The sequence below is a fragment of the Dreissena polymorpha genome, chromosome 1, assembly GCF_020536995.1.
Source record: "Dreissena polymorpha isolate Duluth1 chromosome 1, UMN_Dpol_1.0, whole genome shotgun sequence".
NCBI classification, from domain to species: Eukaryota; Metazoa; Mollusca; class Bivalvia; order Myida; family Dreissenidae; genus Dreissena; species Dreissena polymorpha.
Genome location: NC_068355.1, coordinates 71518815 through 71543945, shown reverse-complemented (window position 1 = coordinate 71543945; position 25131 = coordinate 71518815). Strand labels below are relative to the sequence as shown.

The window sequence follows — 25131 nt, the reverse complement described above, 5'->3', positions numbered from 1 at the left end:
TCGCAATGAACCTAACCATAAATTATTCAGACTTGATAAACATTTACACATAAGAGCTGATGAAACACAAAATGCTTTAAGCTAAAAGTGATATATTCAGTTTCTTTAGAGTGTGTATAAATTGGTGTGAATTTCTGTCTTAATACTCCTCAAACATGACTTAATGATTTCAAAACATGCATGATTGACAGATTGTCAACAAGTGGAACACTGCCCTGATTGGCCTGATGACCTACTTCCGAGAGGCCGTTGTCAACACCCAGGAGTTACTGGACCTGCTGGTAAAATGTGAAAATAAGATCCAGACCAGAATCAAGATCGGCCTCAACTCTAAAATGCCCAGCAGGTTCCCCCCTGTTGTGTTCTACACACCCAAGGAGCTTGGAGGTGGGTACCGCAGTAGAACTATGCACATAATGGAGTAATTTTTTATTGCCTGGATTATAAAAAAAACATAAATTTTTAAATAAATCTTTTCATTTTCTCTATGAACATTTAAAAAGCTAAAATATTTGCTTTTGAAACTTTCCTTTTCATTATTGAGTATTTTCTTGCCTTCCAATTTTTTAACATTTGGAAATAGCCAGTGAAAAAATCATGTAACTGAAATGGTTTCAGTTTGGTCTTAAAAAAAAAAGTTGATGTTAGTTTTCTCAAAGTTGAACAAAAAAGTAGTGATGATTGACTAAAACTCTTAGGTCATGAAAAAAAACAGCTATGGACATGCATTTGAGTAGTGTTCTGAGAAAACTGGCCGTAATACATGTGCGTAAAGTGTCATTCCAGATTAGCCTGTGCAGTCCGCACAGGCTAATCAGGGATGACACTTACCGCTTTTATGACATTTTTGTTTAAATGAAGTCTCTTCTTAGCAAAAATCCAATTTTGGCGGAAAGTGTCGTCCCTGATTAGCCTGTGTGGACTGCACTGGCTAATCTGGGACGACACTTTATGCCCAGTTTTCTCAGAACACGACTCATTTTGCCTACATGTTCAGGTCTGGGCATGCTGAGTATGGGCCACGTGCTGATCCCTCAGTCTGACCTGCGCTGGTCCAAGCAGACCGATGTCGGCATCACACACTTCCGATCGGGAATGTCACACGACGACGATCAACTTATTCCCAACTTGTACAGGTAAATGTGTATAGTTTTAAAATAAGTCTGTGTGTGAACCTTTATAAGAATTTCAATGTGTACGAACTGAACATAATGTATATTTATGTATGTTTGTTTAAATGAATCATTATTGTATGCACATTTTAAGAATTACATATTTGTTATTAGAACATTAAAAGTATAATATTTCTCTGAACTAATGTTATTTTAGTATACCTGTGTTATGATTATTGCATAAGGGCATGCTACCCTTGTCCGTGTGTGTGTACCTGTGTTTGTCTTTGTGGGACATTTTTTGTTTGGCTGATAATTTTGTTGTTTAGTATAGGGTTTGAAAATATATAGGCACAAATGATCATCATATCAAGATTACATGTCTTGTTCAACAATTGTTTTGCTCGTTTCAATGTCAACGACAGATAGGGCAGCTTTTAATAGTCTTTATATGTTTATAGTGCAAGTATATGCGCGTGTCTGGCTCATAACTTTGCTGTGCATTTAGGGATTTTGAAATAAATTGTCACAATTTGTAAATATATTTAAAGGTGATGTGTTGCGTTCATAACCATGTTGCTCACTTCAAGGTCAAGGTCACAGCGAACTCTTAAATTGTATGTAATGTGTCAAGTAAAATTCCTTTCAAATTTGAGGTTAACGGTGGAAACTTGAAGTTGGTGCATATTCCTTATGTGGTAAAAGTGATTACAGACGTTCATGTGACTGTTATTTCTATTTCTTCATAGTGAATGGTGAAATGTTTCATCATTTCAAGATGTCATTTTGTATGCACCAACTATGTTTCTTGGGCAAAGGTCTATGTCACATAAGTAAGATAGGCTTTATTGGCAGAAACAATTACAAAGAACTGGTACATATATGAGTCGTGTTCTGAGAAGACTGGGCATAATGCATGTGCATAAAGTGTCGTCCCAGATTAGCCTGTGCAGTCCGCACAGGCTTAACATGGACAACACTTTCCGCTTTTATGACATGTTTTGTTCTAATGAAGTCTCTTCTTAGCAAAAATCCAATTTAGGCGGAAAGTGTTGTCCATGATTAGCCTGTGCGGACTGCACATTTCAATCTGTGACGACTCTTTATGCACATGCATTATGCCCAGTTTTCTCAGAACACGACTCGTATATGGTGTATCAAATGTTCACCTATGCGTCACACAACACACTATTCTGTATTCAGTAAATAAAATGGGGACATCTGTGATCTTTGTACTTATTTCTAGTTGATAAATAATGTGCATTGATCATCACACATTTTCAAGATATTGTATAATGGTACAAGGTAGGACATTTTGGGTCAATTTAAAATAGTCATTTGTTGGCATATATTCCATTTTATTAGCTCATCTATTTTTTGAAAAAAAATTATGAGCTATTGTCATCACCTTGGCGTCGGCGTTGGCGTTGGCGTTGGCGTTGGCGTTGGCGTCGGCGTCCGGTTAAGTTTTGCGTTTAGGTCCACTTTTCTCAGAAAGTATCAATGCTATTGCATTCAAACTTGGTACACTTACTTACTATCATGAGGGGACTAGGCAGGCAAAGTTAGATAACTCTGGCGTGCATTTTGACAGAATTATGTGCCCTTTTTGTACTTAAAAAATTGCAAATTTTGGTTAAGTTTTGCGTTTAGTTCCACTTTTCTCAGTAAGTATCAATGCTATTGCATTCAAACTTGGTACACTTACTTACTATCATGAGGGGACTGGGCAGGCAAAGTTAGATAACTCTGGCATGCATTTTGACAGAATTATGTGCCCTTTTTATACTTAGAAAATTGACAATTTTGGTTAAGTTTTGTGTTTAGGTCCATTTTATTCCTTAAGCATCAAAGCTATTGCTTTCATACTTGCAACACTTACTAACTATCATAAGGGGACTGTGCAGGCAAAGTAATGTAACTCTGACTGGCATTTTGACAGAATTATGTGCCCTTTTTATACTTAGAAAATTGAAAATTTGATTAAGTTTTGTGTTTAGGTCCACTTTATTCCTACAGTATCAAAGCTATTGCTTTCATACTTGCAAGATTTATGAACTATCATAAGGGGACGGTGCAGGCAAAGTTATGTAACTCTGACTGGCATTTGGACGGAATTATGGGCCCTTTATACTTAGAAAATTGAAAATTTGGTTAAGATTTATGTTTTGGTCACTTTACCCCTAAAGTATCATAGATATTGCTTTCATACTTGGAACACTCACAAACTATCATAAGGGTACAGTAAAAGGACAAGTTGCATAACTCTGGTTGTCATTGTTACGGAATTATGGCCCTTTTTTGACTTAGTAACTTTTAATATATGGTTAAATTTTGTGTTTCGATCCACTCGAAGTATCAAGGCTATTGCTTTCAAACTTCAAATACTTACATGCTATCATGAGGTTACTGTACCTGGCAACTTGAATTTTACTTTGACCTTTGAATGACCTTGACTCTCAAGGTCAAATTATTAAATTTTGCTAAAATTGCCATAACTTCTTTATTTATGATTAGATTTGATTGATACTTTGATGAAACTACTCTTACCTGACATACCACAATAGACTTCACCCAAACCATCCCCCGTGCCCTCCCCCCCCCTCCCCCCCCCTCCCCCCCCCCCCCCCCTAATTTTTTTTTTTTTTTTTTTTTTTATAAGATCATCTCACAAATGACCACCACACCCTCACCCACATTTACCCCCACCACCACCCCCACCCCCCCCCCCCCCCAAATGTTTTTTTTTGATTTTTTTTTTTTTTTTTTTTTTTTTTTTTTAAGCATCATCTCACCCAATTATTCACCACACACTCACACTATACCCCCCCCCCCCCCGATTTTTTTTTTTTCTTTTTTTTTTTTCGCTTTTTTGGAAGATAATGTAATTAAATGTACACAACCCCACACTATACACCCCTCTGCACTCCACTCCTCCCTCCTTTTGTGATTGAAATTGAGAGTCCCTTCACCTTTAAAAAGAAAATAGATGAGCGGTCTGCACTCCGGCCACGGCGTGTGCTCTTGTTTCAAATGCAATAATATTTGTTTTATGTGGAATGCTTTTTACAAGTATATGAAGCACAGTCAGGGTTGTAATTTCCTCCTTCTTTCTGGCAATCTCAGCCATATTGAATCCCTGCAATATTGCTTTTCGAAAAAAAAGTTTTTTGAATGTTTCAATGTATTTTAAAGTGAAGAGTTTGGATAGTAGGATATTATTTTCATTCCAAAATAACACCCCTGAATATACTAAGTTGTGTATTTATTACTATAAATTCATTTGTTTATGGTTGTTTCCATGCCACCCAAAACCTATTTTTGCGGATATTTATGCAAACACATATTGAACTGTAGTTTGATTATATTATGTCTAGGTACATCATGCCTTGGGAGAGTGAGTTCATTGACTCCCAGAGAGTCTGGGCTGAATATGCTCTCAAGAGGCAGGAGGCAAACGCACAGAACAGGTATACAACTAGTCACATCGTTTGTATGGATAAAACATCAGCTGTTGAAAGCTGGAGCTGTTGTAATGTACTTATGTTTGGATAGAAAGGCATACAACTCTTTCTTTAAACCTAAGTATGCAGATAACGGTAAATAACTTTTGCTCTGTCTTCTAAAGGAATATTTGGTTAACGGTCGTCTTTTATGAAAGGAATATTTGATTTAAGGCCAGGAATAGTAAGGATAAGAATTGTCTCAATTTTTTGCAGGACATGCATGTTGAGAAAGTTATTTGCTTGCTAAATAGTACTTTAAAGATAAATTATAACTCACTGTCCACACATAGAAATCACGCCTGCAGTTTAACTATGTGTGGTCAGTAAGTGTATGTATGTACATGAGGATAGTGCAAGAGTGGAATGTAAAATTGCTGTTCATGTTCACAGGCTTATCAGGCACTTTGTCTGAACTGGATTTTAGCTAAGAAAGCATTTCCTTTAACAAAAAAAATATACAAAAAAGCAGAAGTGTTGTCTATGATTAGCCTGTACAGTCCTGAAATCGATTTACGCCAAGAATTGACTTCCTTTAAACTAAAAAACAGTAAAAGCAGGGACTGATTAGTCTGTGCGAACAGTGGAGGCTTATCTAAGGTCACACTCTATGCACATGCACTTGCAGGCGTCTGACCCTAGAGGACCTGGACGACAGTTGGGACCGAGGCATCCCTCGTATCAACACCCTGTTCCAGAAGGACAGACACACACTCGCATATGACAAGGGTTGGAGAGTGCGCACAGAGTTCAAGGCTTACCAGGTTGAGGATCTACCAATTCTATGTTATTGTTATGCTAGGGATTCTCTAATTGCTTTGAGCTTTAAAGATTTGTTTTCAACATTTTGGCACCATTTTGTGGTTTGAAAAAGGTATTCATTAAGGTATTTGAGTAGGTCAGACATGTTGCAGTGTATTTATTTGGCAAGAAATGTAATTATCTGACAAGCCAAAAATGAAAAAATCATGATATAATGTGCTTCTGAAAAAAAAAGAATTAATTGAAAGAACAGACATTATATCATTAAAACATTCTGCAAATATTACTGCTCCAGGGTGCATGTTTCTAAACTGAGCATATTGTGTGCAGGTTCTAAAGCAGAATCCCTTCTGGTGGACCCACCAGCGCCACGATGGTAAGCTGTGGAACCTGAACAACTACCGCACGGACATGATCCAGGCCCTCGGAGGGGTGGAGGGAATACTGGAACACACGCTCTTCAAGGGCACATACTTCCCTACCTGGGAGGGACTCTTCTGGTTAGTGGCTTGAAACAATGGTATAAGATTAATGATCAGGGTGGCAGGTTTTTGTGCTGCATGTTTTGTTTGTTTTAGGCCGTTTTCACTATGTTCAGCTTCTATTTTTTAGCTCATGGTGAGCTTTTGTGATCGCCTTTTGTCCGATGTGCGTCATGCGTTGTGAATTGTGCGGCGTCAACATTTGCCTTGTTAACTCTCTTATTGATATTTTGGATGAGTTCGAAAATGGTAACGTTTGATTGAAAAACATGGCTGCCAAGGGGCGGGTCATTTTTCCTTATATGGCTATTGTAAAATCTCGTTAACACTCTAGAGGCCACATTTATTGTCTGATCTTCATGAAACTTGGTCAGAAGATTCATCCCAATAATATCTGGGACGAGTTCAAAAATGATGCTGTTGGTTGAAAAACATGGCCACCATGGGGGCGGGGCATTTTTCCTTATATGGCAATAGTAAAACCTTGTAACACTCGAGAGGCCACATTTATTTTCCGATCATCATAAAACTTGGTCAGAAGATTAGTCCCAATGATATCTTGGATGAGTTCGAAAATGGTTTTGGTTGCTTTAAAACATGGCCACCAGGGGGGCGGGCATTTTTCCTTATATGGCTATAGTAAAACCTTGTTAACACTCTAGAGGCCACATTTATTGTCCAGTCTTCATGAAATTTGGTCAGAAGATTGGTCTGAATGATATCTTGGATTAGTTTGAAAATAATTATGTTTGCTTGAAAAAACATGGCTTCCAAGGGGCTGGGCTATGGCTATAGTAAAATCTTGTAAACACTCTAGAGGCCACATTTACTGTCCAATCTTCATGAAACTTGGTCAGAAGATTCATCCCGATAATATCTTGGACGAGTTAAAAATGATGCCGGTTGGTTGAAGAACATGGCTGCCAGGGGGCGAGGCATTTTTCCTTATATGGCTTTAGTAAAACCTTGTTAACACTCTAGAGGCCACATTTATTTTCCGATCTTCATGAAACTTGGTCAGAAGATTTGTCCCCATAATAAATTTTATCTCAGGTGAGCGACTTTGGGCCTTTCAGGCCCTCTTGTTGACAATTTATGTGAGTTAGCAATATTACAGCAATTATAGCTCATAAGTGTATTAAGCCCCCAGTTATGAAGTAAATAGCGTTAACTGGAATTGTGTTTGTTTGTCTTTCTGTCCAAAGACGCAAACGTGATCACACGCATTCTTTAACATTTTGTTACATACATTATTAAGCTTGCAGGCTTTGTTGGTCATGGTATTAAGGTTTGTATGTTCAATTTGTATCACCCTATATTGAAAATAACAAAAGTGGTGCCCCTTTTAAACACAGACTTTCATTGAATCATCATTGTTTAAAAAATATATACACTTTAAGCAGATAATCCTTTCCTCTGTTAAGCATTTCAGCGCATGAACTGGAATCACTATGTTGTCTGTCCATCTATTTGTCTGTCCGTCTTTCTACGGAGACAAACTTTTCTAAAGCATTCTCCTTTACTTCACAAGATTAACTTTTGCAGGCATTCTTTATTATCGTTCAATGCTGTTCATGTGTATTATCCTTCATTTAAAAAATGACAAAAGGTTTTCAACTTTCACAGTCTCTAATATTGTAACACACTTAGGTTGTGTTTACCACAGTTTAATATCTGCAAAAATGCAATTGTTTGATTTCTTTGCAAGGATTGCTAGTGTTATAAAATGACATGTATACTGAATATAGAGGCAAATTTAAAGTTGTTGTCAAGATGGTTTTGCACATGATATTAAAATGGCTTATATTGTTGTATGTTACAGGGAGAAAGCAAGCGGTTTTGAGGAATCCATGAAGTACAAGAAGCTGACAAATGCACAGAGATCTGGTCTCAACCAGATTCCTAACAGAAGATTCACCCTGTGGTGGTCACCCACAATCAACAGGGCTAATGTAAGGATAATTTATGTTTTATCTTATGTTTACGAAATCATTTCCAGCAAAGTGTTTGTTATTGTGGTAAGAACAAGAAGATTTGAGTTCCCATAGTTAAATAAATGTGTCTCAAAACAAACTGTTGGTTATTACCTATATAAACAACTCGTACTTGGAAGGTATATCAATTCTACAATGAATTTATACAATTTGTCTGATGACTATTTGAACTATTTTAATTTATAATGTGCCCTTTTTTGTAGCGAAACAATATGCAAAGTGGTTGACTTACACCAAAACAATTCATAACTAGAAATGGCGCGGCAGAGGCCGACGCGTATCCCCGCGCCGCATGTTTGACCCAGGGGCGCCCCATGGTTGGTAATGGGTCCATGCATAGTGAGATTGACCGTATTGTCATAAAAAGAAGTTCAGTATCATTAGAATTTAATTGGAGTAGAAATAAGAATTAGTGTAAAAGAAAATTTTTGGGTGGGGTGTGGCCTATTATGGGGGGGGAGGGCCCAGGGTTGGTAAAGGGGCCATACATAGTTGAGATTGACCTATTATCATAAGAGATTTTCAGTATCAATTTGAATTAAATCGGTGTAGAAATAAAGAATTATAGTAAAAGGCAATTTTGGGTGGCATGGCCTATGTGGGCGGGGCGCCCAGGGTTGATAATGGCGCCATGCAAAAGTTGAGATTGACTGTATTGTCATAAAGAGGTTCAGTATCAATTTGAAGTGGAATCGGTGTAGAAATAAAGATATTATAGTAAAAGGCAATTTTGGGTGGGGCGTGGCCTATGTGGGGCAGGGGCGCCCCAGGATTAATAATGGGGGTCATGCATAGTTGAGATTACTGTATTGTCATAAGACAGGTTCAGTGTCCAAGTTGAAGTGAATTCGGTGTAGAAATGAAGATATATAGTAATAGGCAATTTTGGATAGGTGGTGGCCTATTATGAGCGGGGGCGCCCCAGGGTTGGTAATGGGGCCATACTTAGTTGAGATTGAACCGTATTGTCATAAAGAGAAGTTCAGTATCAATTAGAAGTGAATTGGTGTAGAAATGTAGAAATTCTAGTAAAAGACAATTTTGGGTGGGTGTGGCCTATTATGGGCAGGGCGCCCCAGGGTTGGTAATGGGCCTTACATAGTTGAGATTGACCATATTGTCATAAGAGATGTTCAGTATCAATTTGAAGTAAATCGGTGTAGAAATGAAGAAATTATAGGTAAAAGGCAATTTAGGGTGTGGTCATGGCCTATGTGGGTGGGGGCGCCCCAGTGTTGGTAAATTGTGCCATGCATAGTTGAGATTGACTGTATTGTCATAAAAGAGGTTCAGTTATCAATTTGAAGTGAGTCTGTGTAGAAATGTAGAAATTATAGGAAAAGGCAATTTTGGGTGGGCATGCTTTATGTGGTGGTGGCCTATTATGGGGCGGGGCGGCCCCAGGGTTGGTAATGGGGGCCATACATAGTTGAGATTGATGGTATTGTTAAGAGAAGTTCAGTATCAATTAGAAGAGAATCGGTGTAGAAAATGAAGAAATTATAGTAAAAGACAATTTGGGTGGGTGTGGCCTATTATGAGCAGGGCGCCCCAGGGTTGGTTAATGGGGCCTTACATAGTTGACATTGACCGTATTGTCATAAGAGATGTTCAGTATCAATTTGAAGTAAATCGGTGTAGAAATGAAGAAATTATAGTAAAAGGCAATTTTGGGTGGTCATGGCCTATGTGGGCGGGGGCGCCCCAGGGTTAATAATGGTGCCATGCATAGTTGAGATTGACTATATTGTCATAAAAAAGGTTCAGTATCAATTTGAAGTGAACGGTGTAGAAATGAAGAAATTATAGTAAAAGGCAATTTTGGGTGGGCGTGCCTATGTGGGCGGGGTGCCCCAGGATTGGTAATGGGGGCCATGCATAGGCTGAGATTGACCGTATTGTCATAAGAGAGGTTCAGTATCATTCGAAGTGAATCGGTGCAGAAATGCAGTTAATGTAAAATAACATAAAAAAAATGAGTGAAATCTCTGACCTGGGCCCCGCCCCAACCCCCATAACTTTTGATCCAGGGGTCAGATCAAAATTCCGTCACTGTCACCCGTCACACATAGCTCATAGCTACCATGTATGTAAGTTAAGTTCTAGGTGCTAATAGTGTAGGAGGAGCAGGTGGCAGGACGGAAAACGTGGGGATATAAAGTTGACTTAATTCATAAACATTAAGGGAATATTCCAAGTGACATCAGAGTTATTGTTTAGATAAAAAAAACCCTTACCACTTAGAAGCACAGTGAAAATGGCTTTGTGCAAACAGCATTAAACCAGAACACCCTGCTTTTTTGGCATATGATTATTTATAAATGTTTTATTACATTGTAATCAATGTATTCCTCATTGTAGACATTTTATTTGCATGGATTAATAATAATGGGAATAATACATTCTAACATTATTAATAACATAAAAATTAATATGCGCAGGGAGCATTCCAGATACTACCGCCCGCTCGAAAGTGCCCTTTTGACAAAAAAGCCCCCCCCCCCCCCCCCCTCCCTGCCCTTTTCAAATCCTAGCTGGAGCACTCGTAGGATCTATTTCTTAGTGTCTATGCAGTTCTGTTATTAAAAAGTGTTATCATAGTGGATATGAACCATTGCCAGCCATTTAGTTTGAACTCCCAGATATAAACAAGAACAACAGAAGCCTCAGTTAATATGTTACGATTTTGCCACCAATAGATAGTTTCTAAATATAAACAACCCTGGCTTATGCAAAAAAACAGTTTCCTAGTGAGTGTTATTGTGTGTTGCAGGTGTACGTAGGTTTCCAGGTACAGCTGGATCTGACAGGGATCTTCATGCACGGCAAGATCCCCACATTGAAGATCTCTCTCATACAGATCTTCAGGGCTCACTTGTGGCAGAAGATCCATGAGAGCGTTGTCATGGACCTCTGTCAGGTCAGTATGGGGTCTGCCTGTGGGTATGGATACTATTTGGAAAAAAGCTACAATGTGGGGTTTGACAACAACCCGGGGTTACTATGAATAATTAGATTTACTTAAGAATTCCATACAATATTGAAAACACATATTTTGAACATTTGTACCCATATTTGTTCATTCACCACAGATATAGGAAGACATATACATTTGCCAAGCACATGTTGAGGGGCCCAGCAAAAAAAATTAATGGGCAAGAACTTGTGTGTGGGCTACTTATTGGTGTTCCCTTCTGTAGCAAATACTTTTTCAACACCAATCTTGTCATTAGTACATTTGATCCTAAACTAGATTCTCCTCTAAAAAAAAAGAGACTTCCTTTAACAAATAATGCAATAAAAGCAGAAAGTGTCTTTCTTGATTAGCCTGTGCACACTGAACAGGCTAATGTTGGGACGACACTTTACGCACATGCATTAGGCTCATGTGTGTTATGTGCTGCCAGGTGTTTGACCAGGAGTTGGGACGCCCTTGAGATAGAGACCGTGCAGAAGGAGAGCCATCCACCCCCGCAAGTTCCTACAAGATGAACAGCTCTTGCGCTGACATTCTGCTCTTTGCTGCATACAAGTGGAACGTCTCAAAGCCTTCACTGCTTGCTGACTCAAAGTAGGTGCATTGCCATGTGGAAAACGGTATAAGTGGAGATGTTTTGGTGAATCATTGAAAAATTATAGTTTGAGAAGTTAATATGACTCTCCAATTTTTGCAGTAAAAAAGTTAAGGATGTTTGTTACAGTCTATAAAAAAATATTGGAGTGAAATTACATGTCCCATTTTTACAGTAATAAGTCTTGCATAAATATACTCATTTTTAGCTCACAACTGGCACCCTCAGCAGAGCCTGGCATCCGTTATGCCTTTGTTTGTATTAGACTTAATGCACCACTGTTTTGTTAGGGATGTAATGGAATACGCTCTACCCAGAAGTACTGGCTAGACATTCAGCTGCGTTGGGGTGATTATGATTCCCACGACATTGAGGAGGTACACAAGAGCCAAGTTCCTTGACTACACTTCAGACAACATGAGTTATTTACCCCTCACCTACCGGCGTGCTCATTGGCAGTGGATCTGGCTTACAAACTTGCACAGGTGAGATTTACATAGAAATTGGCAACAGTTTGGTAAAAAGGGTGGTTTGAAAGATTGTGTCATTTCCCAGATGAACCTTGATTACTCTTGTATCATATTCTGTATGTTTACTTACATAAGTGTAATGTTTGCATATGCTTATTATGCTGATATTACTTATTCAAAGATTTCATTGTTACTTAGAGATTTGCTTTCTATGCAATACAAGAAATGTCTAATAACATTATTATAAGCCTGGATTAGATTGGTATAATTATAATGATAAATATAAGTTGCACTTACCTTTTATTGCCCCCTGATCGAAAGGATCGGGGATAATTATTTTTTTGGCCTGACTGTCATTGTATTTGTATGTGTGTGTGTGTGTGTCCCAAACTTTAACCAAAACTTTAACCTTCTTCATAACTTTTGCAAAATGGAACATAGCAACTTGATATTTGGCATGCATTTGTATCTCATGGAGGCTGCACATTTTGAGTGGTGAAAGGTCAAGGTCATCCTTCAGAGGTCAAAGGTCAAAAAAACAATTCCAAAACTTTACCAAAAACTAACCTTCTTCATAACTTTTGGCAATATTGAACGTAGCAACTGATATTTGGCATGCATGTGTATCTCATGGAGTTGCACATTTTGGGTTGGTGAAAGGTCAAGGTAAAAAAAAAAATCAAAAGCGGTGCATTAAGGGGCATGGTGTTTTCTGACAAACCATCTCTTGTTCTCTTAGAAGCAAAGTGAAAACGGATGCAACCAAATCTTACATGAAGGCTGTTCAGGTTTTATGCTGTTTGCCTGCTGCATAGTTTCTAAGGGTTGCGAATGAAGTCTTTATAACTTTGAATAGTAAAAAAGTTTTTTTATTAAAAGCCTTAAAAAAATCGTCAACAAGCTCTGTGAAAGTAGGGTTTATGAAATGTGTGTAAATTGTTGTTAAAGATTTAGCATGTGGAGTCCGCACAGGCTTATCTGGGAAATACTTTAAGGCAAGAAAAAATTCTCATCGTGCAACTGAAATGATGTGTGCCCTGTATTTCAGTGCGTATGGCAATTGGTTCCCGGGTTTCCAAGCCTCTCATCCAACAGGCCATGGCCAAGATCATGAAGGCCAAACCCGGCCCTGTGACGTGCTTAGGGAGAGGATCCGCAAGGGGCTTGCAACTCTACTCCTCATAGCCTACTGAGCCCTACCTGAGCTCAGCAGACGCTACGGGCGAGCTGTTCTCCAATCAGATCATCTGGTTCGTTGATGACACCATGTGTAACCGTGTCACCATACTACAAGGGTGATCAGTAGAGTGTTGTTAACAATCTCGTGAAGCTCAATCTGTAGGCTTGTTACAGGTCTTTTATATGTGAACGATAGAAAGGCAGGACTCAATGAACAAAACTGATTTAAAAAATGCAGAAGTTAGAAAATGCAGTTTTCTAATGACCTTAAGATTCAAGTGCTGCTGATTTTGTAAGAAATGATTTTAACAATATACCGTTTCTAAAACTAACAACAACTAAGATGTTGTTTTCTATATTCTTTAATACAACTGTAACATTCAAAGATTGCTGATTTGTAAGTTGAAAAGTTACGTTTAAATTACACACTAAGAGCAAAGACTTCTTGATCGTGGTAAATTACGATGTGGCTTTGTTTCCCCTATTAGGACATTTGTATCTAAATTAGCATTGTAACTGACAATAGGCACTGCTCATCCTGATATGGAGATGATGAGATGTGGTAATTGTGTTTCAGACATTTGAGGGTAACCTGACGACCAAGCCAATCAATGGAGCCATCTTCATCTTCAACGCCACGGACGGGGCAGCTGTTTTTGAAGATCATCCATACCTCTGTATGGGCAGGACAAAAACGCTTGGACAGGTACACTTGTGTTGGTTGATGTCTGCATGTTTTGTGAAGAAATCTGTGATTGAAAGTTTTTAAAGTATGAATTATTAAAAATGGTTTTTTTATTTGATCTGCTTTAGTTACGCACTATTAGCTATTATAGACACAGCTAAGATAGCTACTGTATAAGTGGTAAAGTTACGAGTGGAAGATGTTGCGAATTTCACGAACGCAATAAATTCGCTAATTTTCCCCCCAGTCAAAATTGCGCCCCCATTGAGGTAGAAATTTACGGTGACACCGGGTGAAGATAATTACTGTATACCATCGTGTAAGAATTTAATCTGACACTGGTTTAAGATAAAAAACTACTTTTTTATATATCGATTTACATATTACAAATATAACTTTTGGAGAAAATATATATATAAAAACGTATTATAAACAAAATGTTTAGTTTATGTTTGATTAACTATTAACATACTGCTTAGTTACGGCATTATTCAAAGATTGCCAAAGCTGTTTGGTTACATCTGAAAATAAATGACTGAACAAATAAACTGATTTTACAAACAGTTGTTTAGGTATCGCATATCGATCAATACAGTAGCCCCGTTAGGAAAACATGTTTTCACACCTTATCGCTTGATAACAATAGGATTATTATTTTCGGAGAAAAGGCATTGTTTAAGTTTCCCCCCCCCCCCCCCCCCCTCACATCAAACAGCAATTTTTGGACAAAGAAAAAGACAGAACGAACTACGCTGAAATCATTTTATTTCACAAGTAAAGTGTGATCACAAATCAGTAAAACAGTTTACATAGAACAAGATCAATTTATCCATAAAATAAACAAATATTTCACAACACTAACAATGTTAAATGTTGTCTGACAGCTATAATCCGTCAATCTAACGATCGTTTAAACTAACGGTAAGTATCTGACAATTATAATCGGATTGTATGCAACCAGCAATAAATTACAATTTTTACAACGTGAAATTTTTTATGTCCTTTTGATACGGGCGATTCGCTAACATTTCCACATGCGAAATGTCTGTTTTTTGTGAATTCGCTAACTTTTCGACACGCGGAAATATTCACTTATACAGTACTTCTAGTTTAAATTTGGTTTATTATCCAGATTTCAACACAAAAAGTACCACATTTGGTGCTTGGGTACTAGGATCTTTGAAATTACAAAGTGGCTGATCATTTCGCACTGTTCTTTTATTTCATTGATTTAAACACCACAATACATCCATGGTTATCGCCCTTCTTACCTTGCAGCTTGCCAAGTGGAAGACTGCAGAAGAAGTGGCCGCTTTAATTCGCTCCCTGCCAGTGGAGGAGCAGCCAAAGCAGATCATTGTCACCAGGAAGGGAATGTTGGACCCCCTTGAGGTGCATCTCCTCGACTTCCCCAACATTGTCATCAAGGGCAGTGAACTCCAGCTGCCCTTCCAGGCCTGTCTTAAGGTAATCAGGTGAAAGTCAGAGCTGCTGTGTGTGCTATAATTTGAGCCTTAATCTGTGAAAATGGGTTTAATATATGTTCATAAAGGGTTGTCCCAGAATTTCAAGGAGAACACTGTTTTTTTTTTAAGTTTTGCAATAAATTTTGCATTATTGAAGATAGCAACTTGATATTTGGCATGCATGTGTATCTCATGGAGCTGCACATTTTGAGTGGTGAAAGGTCAAAGTCATCCTTCAAGGTCAAAGGTCAATACATCGCTTCAAAGCGGCACAATAGGGGGCATATGTTTCTGACAAACACATCTCTTGTTTTTCTGGGGAATGTGTTGTCCCTGATTAGCATGTGCCGAGAGCATAGATTATCTGAGACAACACTTCACACACAAGCCCTAAACCCCATTTTATAAGAAAGAGGCTCATTTTTAAGTTGTTTGGTAATCTGAAGTTTACAGGGCCTGTTAAAAGTTTTTTCACCAATAATAAACACAAGGTCCACAACTACCAATGCTTTCAATCTTAAACATAGTTTCTTCTTTAAAAATAGGCAAATCTTAAATCTTTTTACACGTTTTGACTTTGATTGGTTTAAACAGTATTTATTAATATAATGACAAATTTTAGCATGACATGTGCAATACATTCATACAATAATGGATAAGAAAACAAGTTACTGAAAAATTATATGAATTCTTCTCCTTGACTTTGATTGAATCAACATTTAATAATATGACAATGGTGGAAAGAGTTTGTGCCAGTTTGTTAGCTCACCTGAGCTTCTGTTGTTGTTAGAGCTTGTATGCAGGCCTAAACTTGTCCTTCTAACAACTTAACCGCCTAAACCGCATATCAGTTTTAATATCATAAATACGTTACCTGTTATCTCTAGCCTAACCCATTTCCAAGGGAGTTATTTCATCCGGAAAATATTCAAGCGCTGGGAATCGTCCACCTCTATAAGAATCCAAATCAGGTTAAACATAGTACAATGCAACCTAACAGGAAACCAAGAACCACAACTCATCTTTCCTTTCCGGATAAAACCATGTGCACGCCTATTTTAGGCTCAGGACTTATGTGTTCTTTTCACTGTGTTTTTGGCGGAGTTTAAAAGGATAAAGTTTATTTATCTTTTATTTGTATCATTCGGTTTATATTTCTATACTTTTTGTTGCAGTAATTGTCATATTTCTGCTTTTGCTGGGTTTCTTTGTTTGCATCGTCGCTCATGTACATGACGTCATGAGCACGTGAACCACGAGGAATTCGTACCTATTCCCCAATAAGTAATTGAGGTCAATTGGACAGCGTTCTTTGTGTTTACATTTTGTGGTTTAACTTTTTATTTGAATTTATAATCATTAATTTGTTTTTTGTAGGTTCTTTCTGTTTCTTTTTTCAGAATGAACTTACATGATAGAGGTTCTTGTGGTCATATCAAAGCAAGGTGGGATTCCCACGATACTTGCTTGGCATGTACCGGTTGCACATTTAATAACAAATGTGCGGTTTGCGATTTGTGGGCTTACGACGTATGGACAAAAGCAGGTCGCCGGAGGACGTCGATCAGCCGCAAAGGCAACGAACCTCCATCCGACGTTGATTACCCGGTGACTCCACTGGTCAAGGATGACCAGCGGTTTTGTCAGTCACCGGGTACCGGGCAAGATGGTGTTGTTGTCAGTCGATCGTCATCAGATCTTATGACTCACACCATGCATACCGGCGACATTGATCATGGAACGACTGGATCAATGTCAGACCACATGGCAGCCGCCATTCTACGGTCTTTGTCCGGTGACGTAACCGGTCATAATATGACCGGCCGGTCACCGGTCCGGTCACCGGTCATGTCACCGGTCCGGTCATGTCACGGTCCGGTCCGGTCACCGGTCCGGTCCTTGATCACCGGTCCGGTCACCGGTCAACAGTCATCAGTTGGGCCTGCCACCGATAACACCAATCGCCGGTCAAGAAGAACTCGGTCTTCATCATCGGCGTATTCTTCTACATCCGATTCGTCGTCGAATACATCGTCTTCATCAAGGAGTGGACATCGGACACGCTCTTCTTCGTCGAGCAGTTATCATCGTCGCGGCGCTCATAAGCGATCACGTCGTCACTCACGGAGACGGTATTCCAAAAAATCTCGATCTCATCGCAGCCGATTCACATCTCGACAGCGCAGCCGATCCAGATCTCGACATTGCAGGAAACGAGGACGTCGGCAACGTTCCGTAGACAGCATCGGACTTACCATACGTATAGTCGTTCACCATCGTGTTCCGTTATGGAATCGCATGTTTCCATGCCAAATGTGTCGGTTCCAACGTTGACTGCCACACGTATTGCATCTTCAGGAGCTCATCTCACTACTACGGCGTCAGTGTCAACACCACGGGTATCATCTACAGTATCTAGTCGTACCCCTACAGCTACCCTGTCGAATCCTGATACACTATGGATACAGAATTCGGCGGGACATTTTGTACCGGTCAATGCTGATAATTTACCTTCTTCCGGTTTACATTATCAGTTTACTGACGTCGGGGATGATCATTCGCTGTTACCAGACAATTACAATCCGGTACAAGATATTCTCACTTCTGTTCCTGCTGATTCTATACAAACCGCTGGTGTTGTAGAGAGTGAGGCTGATTCAGATGCAGAATCTAATGTTGAGACGGATCAATATTTAGCTCCGATTGGTCAGATCTATGAACTGATGTTTCGTACTCTTGGTGAAGATTACTGTCCAAGACCTGCTGAACTGTCTTCAAATGCGACGATTTCTGTGACAGAACAACTTTTTCGTACATTTGATCCCAACAGGGTTATTAAGTCGACGGCTCGTCCTGACCCACGACTTCCCATTGGTTCTACTGTTCTATCTGTTCTTCAATCATTGGAATCAGCTAATAAGACTATTCCAAAACGAGGAGAAACATGGAAAATTCCTAAGGAACTAGCTGATCCAAACACCAGGAAGGTAGTAAAAGTTACAAACCTCCTGTACCACATGCAACATCTGGGTTGGATTTTTCAAAACTTCCGGTTCCAGATCCGGACATAAGCAAGCTATCTCTTGTAATGCCAAGTGGTTCCAATTCAGTTTCTGTTCCGTTTTCAATGTTGGAAACTTGGGAAATGAGGGAACGTAGATCATTAGGTTTGACTAACCAAATTGACTTCATGCTAGCGACAATTTTACAAATGGTGTGTGATTGGTCGGAATTTGTTCCGAGGAACTCCATGATTTGTTAATTCATCTCTCACGGACCACACTGGCCTTATCTCACACTTCTGCTTCTTCAATGTCCGAGATGCTAAGGATTCGTAGAGATCTTATCCTTACTTCTTTACCTAAAGATTTTCTGTTGGAACCTGGTATGAACTCGCTCAGAACAGCTCCTCTCACATCAGGGTTTCTTTTGGTGGAAGGATACAAGAAGCAATCACAGCTGACAAGGATGACCAACTTCATGCTTCTTTAGCTAGAAACAACTCTGGACAACGCCAAGGGGTCTTTAAGCATCCTGCTTCTAGGCCACCAGCAGTTCCAGCATTCAAGACGGCTAAGAGAAATAACCTTTTCTCTAAAAAGCCTTCTTTTAATCCACGGTCAGGTCCTAATAGGCAGTCTTCCTATAACAGACCTTCTTTGTCACACAAGTCTTCTAATAAAGATTCTGGGAAAAAGGGCAAACCCAAGCCGGGACAGAGGAATTTCAAACCTTCTACCGGCAGGGGCGCACCTCCTGCTTATCAGCCCTAGGTCCCTTCCCTTTCTACCCCTACACCGCCACACCTCCGATGCCGGAAATACCAGTCGGGGCCAGACTTTTCCACTTCTCAAATCGATGGCTTCAAATTACTTCAGACGCATGGGTTCATTCTCTTGTGACAAAAGGCCTGACTTTTCAATTCGAAAAAAGGCCTCCACTTTCTCGCGTCCCTATAGAGCTGGTATCTCGGCATCCACATATTCCAGAGTCCATTCTCGGGCTCTTGGAAAAACAGGCGGTAGAAAGGGTTCAAGATCCTTATTCTCCAGGATTTTACAGTCGTCTTTTTCTTGTTCAAAAGAAAAATGGTTCCTGGAGACCAGTAATAGATTTAAAAGTGTTCAACATGTATCTCCTCAAACCAACTTTCAAAATGGAGACTCCTTCTTTCATACGGGAATCCATCAAACCCCTGCACTGGGGGTGTCTTTGGATCTGGAAGATGCTTACTTCCATGTTCCTATACATCCCAACTACCGAAAGTACTTGCGATTCGCCTTTCAAGGCCAAGTCTACCAGTTCCGGTCTATGCCTTTCGGGTTGGCGACAGCCCCACGAGTTTTTACCAAACTAATGTCGGCAGTCGGATCACACCTCAGAGTTCACGGGATTATTCTTCTTCAGTATTTCGACGACTGGCTCTTACACCAGCTCGATCGTCAATTGCTTCTGTACAACCTAGAATTCTCTTGGAAGGAGCTCCTCTCGTTAGGGCTCCTTCTCAATGCAGACAAATCAGACCTCATTCCTTCACAGGACTTTACGTTTGTGGGAATGAATTTCTTGACCCACATCAATCGGGTCAGAGTGTCTATTCAACGTATATCAGACCTTCTAATGAAGGTCAACTGGGTTTTGTCCCAATCTCATATAACAGCTCAAGAATTCCTCTCTCTCAACGGTATCCTGAGCTCAGTAGCAGACTTTGTGCAGTTGGGACGTCTCTTCCTACGTCCTCTTCAGCACTATCTCTCAGCTTGTTGGAAATGGTCTCCAGGCAATCTATTAACACAGATTCCAATTCTTCCCTCCTTAAGGTCTCATCTTCAGTGGTGGCTAGACGAGGAGACTCTGTTGGCAGGAGTACCCCTTCTTCCCCCGCAACCGTCATTATATCTAATAACGGATGCGAGCAAGGAAGGGTGGGGTGCTCACCTGGAACCTCTCAGTCTGATAATTTCAGGGTTGTGGTCTCATCAGGAATCTCACCTTCATATCAACAATCTAGAAATGCGAGCAGTATTTCTAGCTGTATCTCATTTCCAATCACATCTTCGAGACTCTTGTGTGATGGTGTCAACAGACAACACATCTGTGGTGGCTTACATCCAGGCACAGGGGGGAACACATTCTCAATCCCTGTATCTGGAAACCAGAAAATTACTTGTTCTTTGCAAAACACTCAACATTCATCTGCTGGCAAAATATATACCAGGTCGCCTCAACGCCCTGGCGGATGGTTTGTCTCGCAAACACCAGTTACTTCCATCGGAGTGGACACTTCATCAAGAAGTGACCAACCAGATCTTTTTCAAGTTCGGTTATCCCCTGGTCGATCTATTTGCAACCAGACACAATCACAGACTTCCTCTGTATGTGAGTCCAGTTTACGATCCAGCAGCGTGGGCAATCGACGCGCTTTCGTTCGCATGGGACCATCTGGACGCTTACGCCTATCCCCCACCCACCCATTCTAATTCCCCAAATATTGGGGAAAATCAGGGTGAGCTCTTGCAGGATACTCCTGATTGCCCCTTGGTGGCCCAGAAGATCTTGGTTCAACGATCTTCTCAGTCTCCTGTACGATTATCCCAGGAATCTTCCTCACAGGTCAGATCTTCTGACTCAAAGCGGCAGACTACATGCGGACCAAAAAATGTTCCACTTACACGTCTGGCCGTTATCAGGCAATCTTTGCAGAAGAAATGTTTTTCTGTCAGGGCTTCAACCCTCGTTGCTTCGGCAAGGAGAAAATCCACCAGAGCAGTCTATGATGCTCGTTGGAAACTCTTTTCCAATTGGTGTTTTTGAGGGAAAATTAATCCCCTCAATTCCTCTGCTAGACGAATAGCGGATTTTCTCATTTATCTTTTTGATGATAAGAAACTTTCTCTTAGTTCCATCAAAGGATACAGATCTATGATTTCGCATACATTGGCTTTCACTAAGTCTTCACAAGTCTGTGCTGATCCAGCTATTTCAGAACTTGTTCGAGCTATGGAACTTAGTCGTCCTGTATCTCGTACACTTGCTCCTAAATGGGATTTAGCTTGTGTGCTTGGTTCCCTTATTAAGGCTCCCTATGAACCTCTTGATCAGGCTTCATTACAATTCCTAACATGGAAGACCGTTTTCCTTCTTACTATGGCTTCAGCCAAACGGAGAAGTGAAATTCATGCTCTTTCTATCGAGGATAGTCATCTTCGTTTTGACTCTTCTGATGGTTCTGTTACATTGTTGTGTCAGTCAGGATTTTTTGCTAAAAATCAACTCCCCTCTATGGCTTCCAAACCCTTCAAAGTTCCAAGTCTATCTAGAACTTGTGGACATGAAGATGATGATAGACTCCTTTGCCCGGTCAGGGCTTTGAAGTTCTACCTTAAAAAGGTAAAGTCTATTCGAGGTTCTCGCAAGAGACTTTTCATTCCATTAAAAGGGGGGGGCGATGTGTCTGCGGCTTCTATTTCTCGTTGGATAGCCTCGACTATAAGGAAAGCTTATTCTTCTCTTTCATCGAGGGATTTATCCCTGTTTAAGATAAGACCGCATGAATTAAGAGCTCTTTCGGCTTCGTGGGCTTATATTAATCACCCCACTATCTGAAGTGCTTCAAGCTGCTTTCTGGAGGAATCCGACCACCTTCTCCTCTTTTTATCTTCGTTCTCTTGAGTGCCAACAAGACAATTTGTATAAGTTGGGTCCTCTTGTAGTGGCTCAAACTGTAGTTTCTTCTATGGCGTAAGTACACTGGTGCCATCAGAGAATTAAGTACTATACTGTACTAACAAAGATTATAAGAGGACTTGATTCTACTATCTCTGGCTGTAAACCCTCTATATGGGTTTTGCTGTGATGGGAAAAAAAAATATGCGAACCTTCCCGCCGCAGCTGCAAAATCAGCTAGAGATAAGAGGTAACGTATTTATGATATTAAAACAAATTTTCTTAAGTAAAATTCATTTTAATTATTAAATACTTACCTGTTATCGGTAAGTCCCACCTCCCACCCCGCTCATCGCCTTTTTATGTTTGCGTAAAGGAAGATGAGTTGTGGTTCTTGGTTTCCTGTTAGGTTGCATTGTACTATGTTTAACCTGATTTGGATTCTTATAGAGGTGGACGATTCCCAGCGCTTGAATATTTTCCGGATGAAATAACTCCCTTGGAAAGGGTAAGCTAGAGATAACAGGTAAGTATTTAATAATTAAAATGAATTTTACTTATAAGAAAATTTGTTTTAAATGCTTTCTTCACACCTATTATCCAGGGGTGACTCTTGTTCAAATTCTTTCAGTACGCTGCATAAGAAGGTATTATCATTGTCATGTGGTCTTCTACTAAGATTGTTCAAATCCAGTGATTTGTTTCACCCAATTGGGAACGGGTCCGGTACCCATGCCATTAGGAATTGTTCGGGTTGTGAAATCACCAAATTGGGGAAAAAATGAGTTGCAAAATCTTCCAATTGGGAAAATCAAGTTGTGAATTGTACCAATTGAAGAATGGTATTTAATGACTTTGTTTAACTTTTGTCAGCTTTAAATGACACAGGAAAGCAACATAAACTTATTCACAGTCTTGAACAAACAACAACATGCTATAGGAACACAGATGGTGTTGTAATTAGTTGCATAATTTTACCCTTTTAAATTGCTGAATACAAGATGTGCATTAATCCTGCTGATTCAATTCTCTTTATTGTAAATTAAATCAACAATCAAGTATAAAGAAAACACACAATAAACAACCCTCATACGTCATTCAAGTGTACATGAAAGTGCTTACAGTGTTTTTTCATTTAAAATCGGGGCCGGTATCCGGCCCCATTCGCAATGGAAAAGAGTATGACTCAAAAAATCCCAATTGAGGATTAAAAAAATCATATTTTTCCAGAAATTGGGATGGGTCTGTTCATTTTGGGAAAGGGTCCTTAGTTCATTGGGAATGGGTCCGTTTACCGAACCCGTCCAAGAAGGGAAAAAACACTGTCAAATCAAGCCACTGGGGTTGAACATGGCCATTAGGGATTACATGATTTACAAATACTAATGCAAAAATATTTTTAAACAGCAAAGCCAAGAGGTGTGGATGACACTGTACACACATGCATTAAGCCTGTGACGACACTGTACACACATGCATTAAGCCTGTGATGACACTGTACACACATGCATTAAGCCTGTGATGACACTGTACACACATGCATTAAGCCTGTGATGACACTGTACACACATGCATTAAGCCTGTGATGACACTGTACACACATGCATTAAGCCTGTGATGACACTGTACACACATGCATTAAGCCTGTGATGACACTGTACACACATGCATTAAGCCTATGATGACACTGTACACACATGCATTAAGCCCTGTTTGATCCTAGAGCATGGCTCACTTTAATTATCCCTTTTCCTCTCAGGAGCAAAGTGAAAATGGCTATGTGCAGACAGCATAAAACCAGAACAGCCTGCGAGTAACTCACAGTCTGCTCAGGTTTTATGCTGTTTGCTGACCCAACAGTATCTAAGGGTTGGAACTGAAGCCATGAATACTTGAATCTAGTAAGAAAGGTCTTTAATTAAATTTTTATTTCTATACGTATCCAGAGCTCCAGATAAGGATTTGTGAAATTAGTAACGGTACTGCCACTGATAGAAAGAAAAGGAGTAACGCTGAAAATCAATTAGTACCTGTTCTTTCATATCCAAAAATACAGGTAGTACTGTACTACCCTTGTTCTTGGATATTGAATGGTGTATAACTGACTTTACAGAAACATATGCAGCAATTATAATAAATAAATTTAGCTTCTTAAACAGTTACTTTATTAGGTTTTCTATTCTGAATTATGATGCAAATACAACTCCACATTAAAACTCATGACTTAATACTATTTCTGTATTTTTTATGCTCCTCGAAATTTATTTTGGGGGGAGCATATAGTCGCCGCTTCGTCTGTCCGTCCGTGTGTCCGTCGTGCACAATTTTTGTCCAGGCTATTTCTCAGCAACTAATGACTGGAATTCAATGAAACTTTATGGGAAGCTTCACTACCTAGAGGAGATGTGCATAAATCAGCGGGTTCTGATCGGATGATGTTTCACAGAGTTACGGCCCTTTGAAATTTTTGAAATTTTCCATTAACTGTTCATATAGTGCAATTCTTGTCCGGGCTACTTCTCAGCAACTAATGACCAGAATTCAATGAAACTTTATGGGAGCTTCACTACCAAGAGGATATGTGCATATTATCAGCGGGTTCTGGTCGGATGATGTAATGGCCCTTTGAAATTTTCTATAAAAAAATCTTGTCCCCCCCAACTACTGTGCCCTCAAGACGTTTCCTTTTTTATCTGAATGTATAGTCAATATTGTGACAAGAAAACCTTTGGGGAGCATCACCCGTCTCCGACAGTTTCTTGTCTTGACAAGCAATACCAGCCAACTAGTAAGCTAAGTAATGAATGAACACTAATGTCACTGTCTCATCTCAAAGAATCATTGCTTTAGCCGTTAAATGTCAAATCATATTTGTTTTTCCAATCTTTCACAGTTTTTGTTTGGATCCGTTTCCCATCGTGTTTTCTAACGTTTTTAGCCACCGATGCAATCAAATCGTTTAATATTGGGGCAACAATGTCTTTTTCTGGGTTTACAGATTGAATGTCAGGATGGTTAGACGACCGTATGTAGCCATTATATGACAACAAAGTGTTGTTTTTTAAACGGCTTTCGGTTAAGTCGGCCTTCCCTTGCGTGCAGACATATTGTATTTGACGGGTTAACGAGAACCGGAAATCACGCGACAGAATAGAAATAATATTGGAACCTAGTGTACAACTTTTCAGTAATTTAAATTAACAAAAAGCGCCGTTGGGTTAGAGACCAACAAATCAAGCC

General features: G+C 39.6%; 1 protein-coding gene across 1 annotated transcript in view; it reads left to right on the top strand.

Annotated features, from left to right (window-relative positions):
- The window catches only part of LOC127834580 (pre-mRNA-processing-splicing factor 8-like), a 99372-nt gene that overhangs the window by 37040 nt on the left and 37201 nt on the right, over window positions 1-25131 (top strand). The window contains 2 exon segments of the mRNA XM_052360575.1: window positions 192-387; window positions 998-1136. Coding sequence (XP_052216535.1) covers window positions 192-387; window positions 998-1136 — 335 coding nt within the window.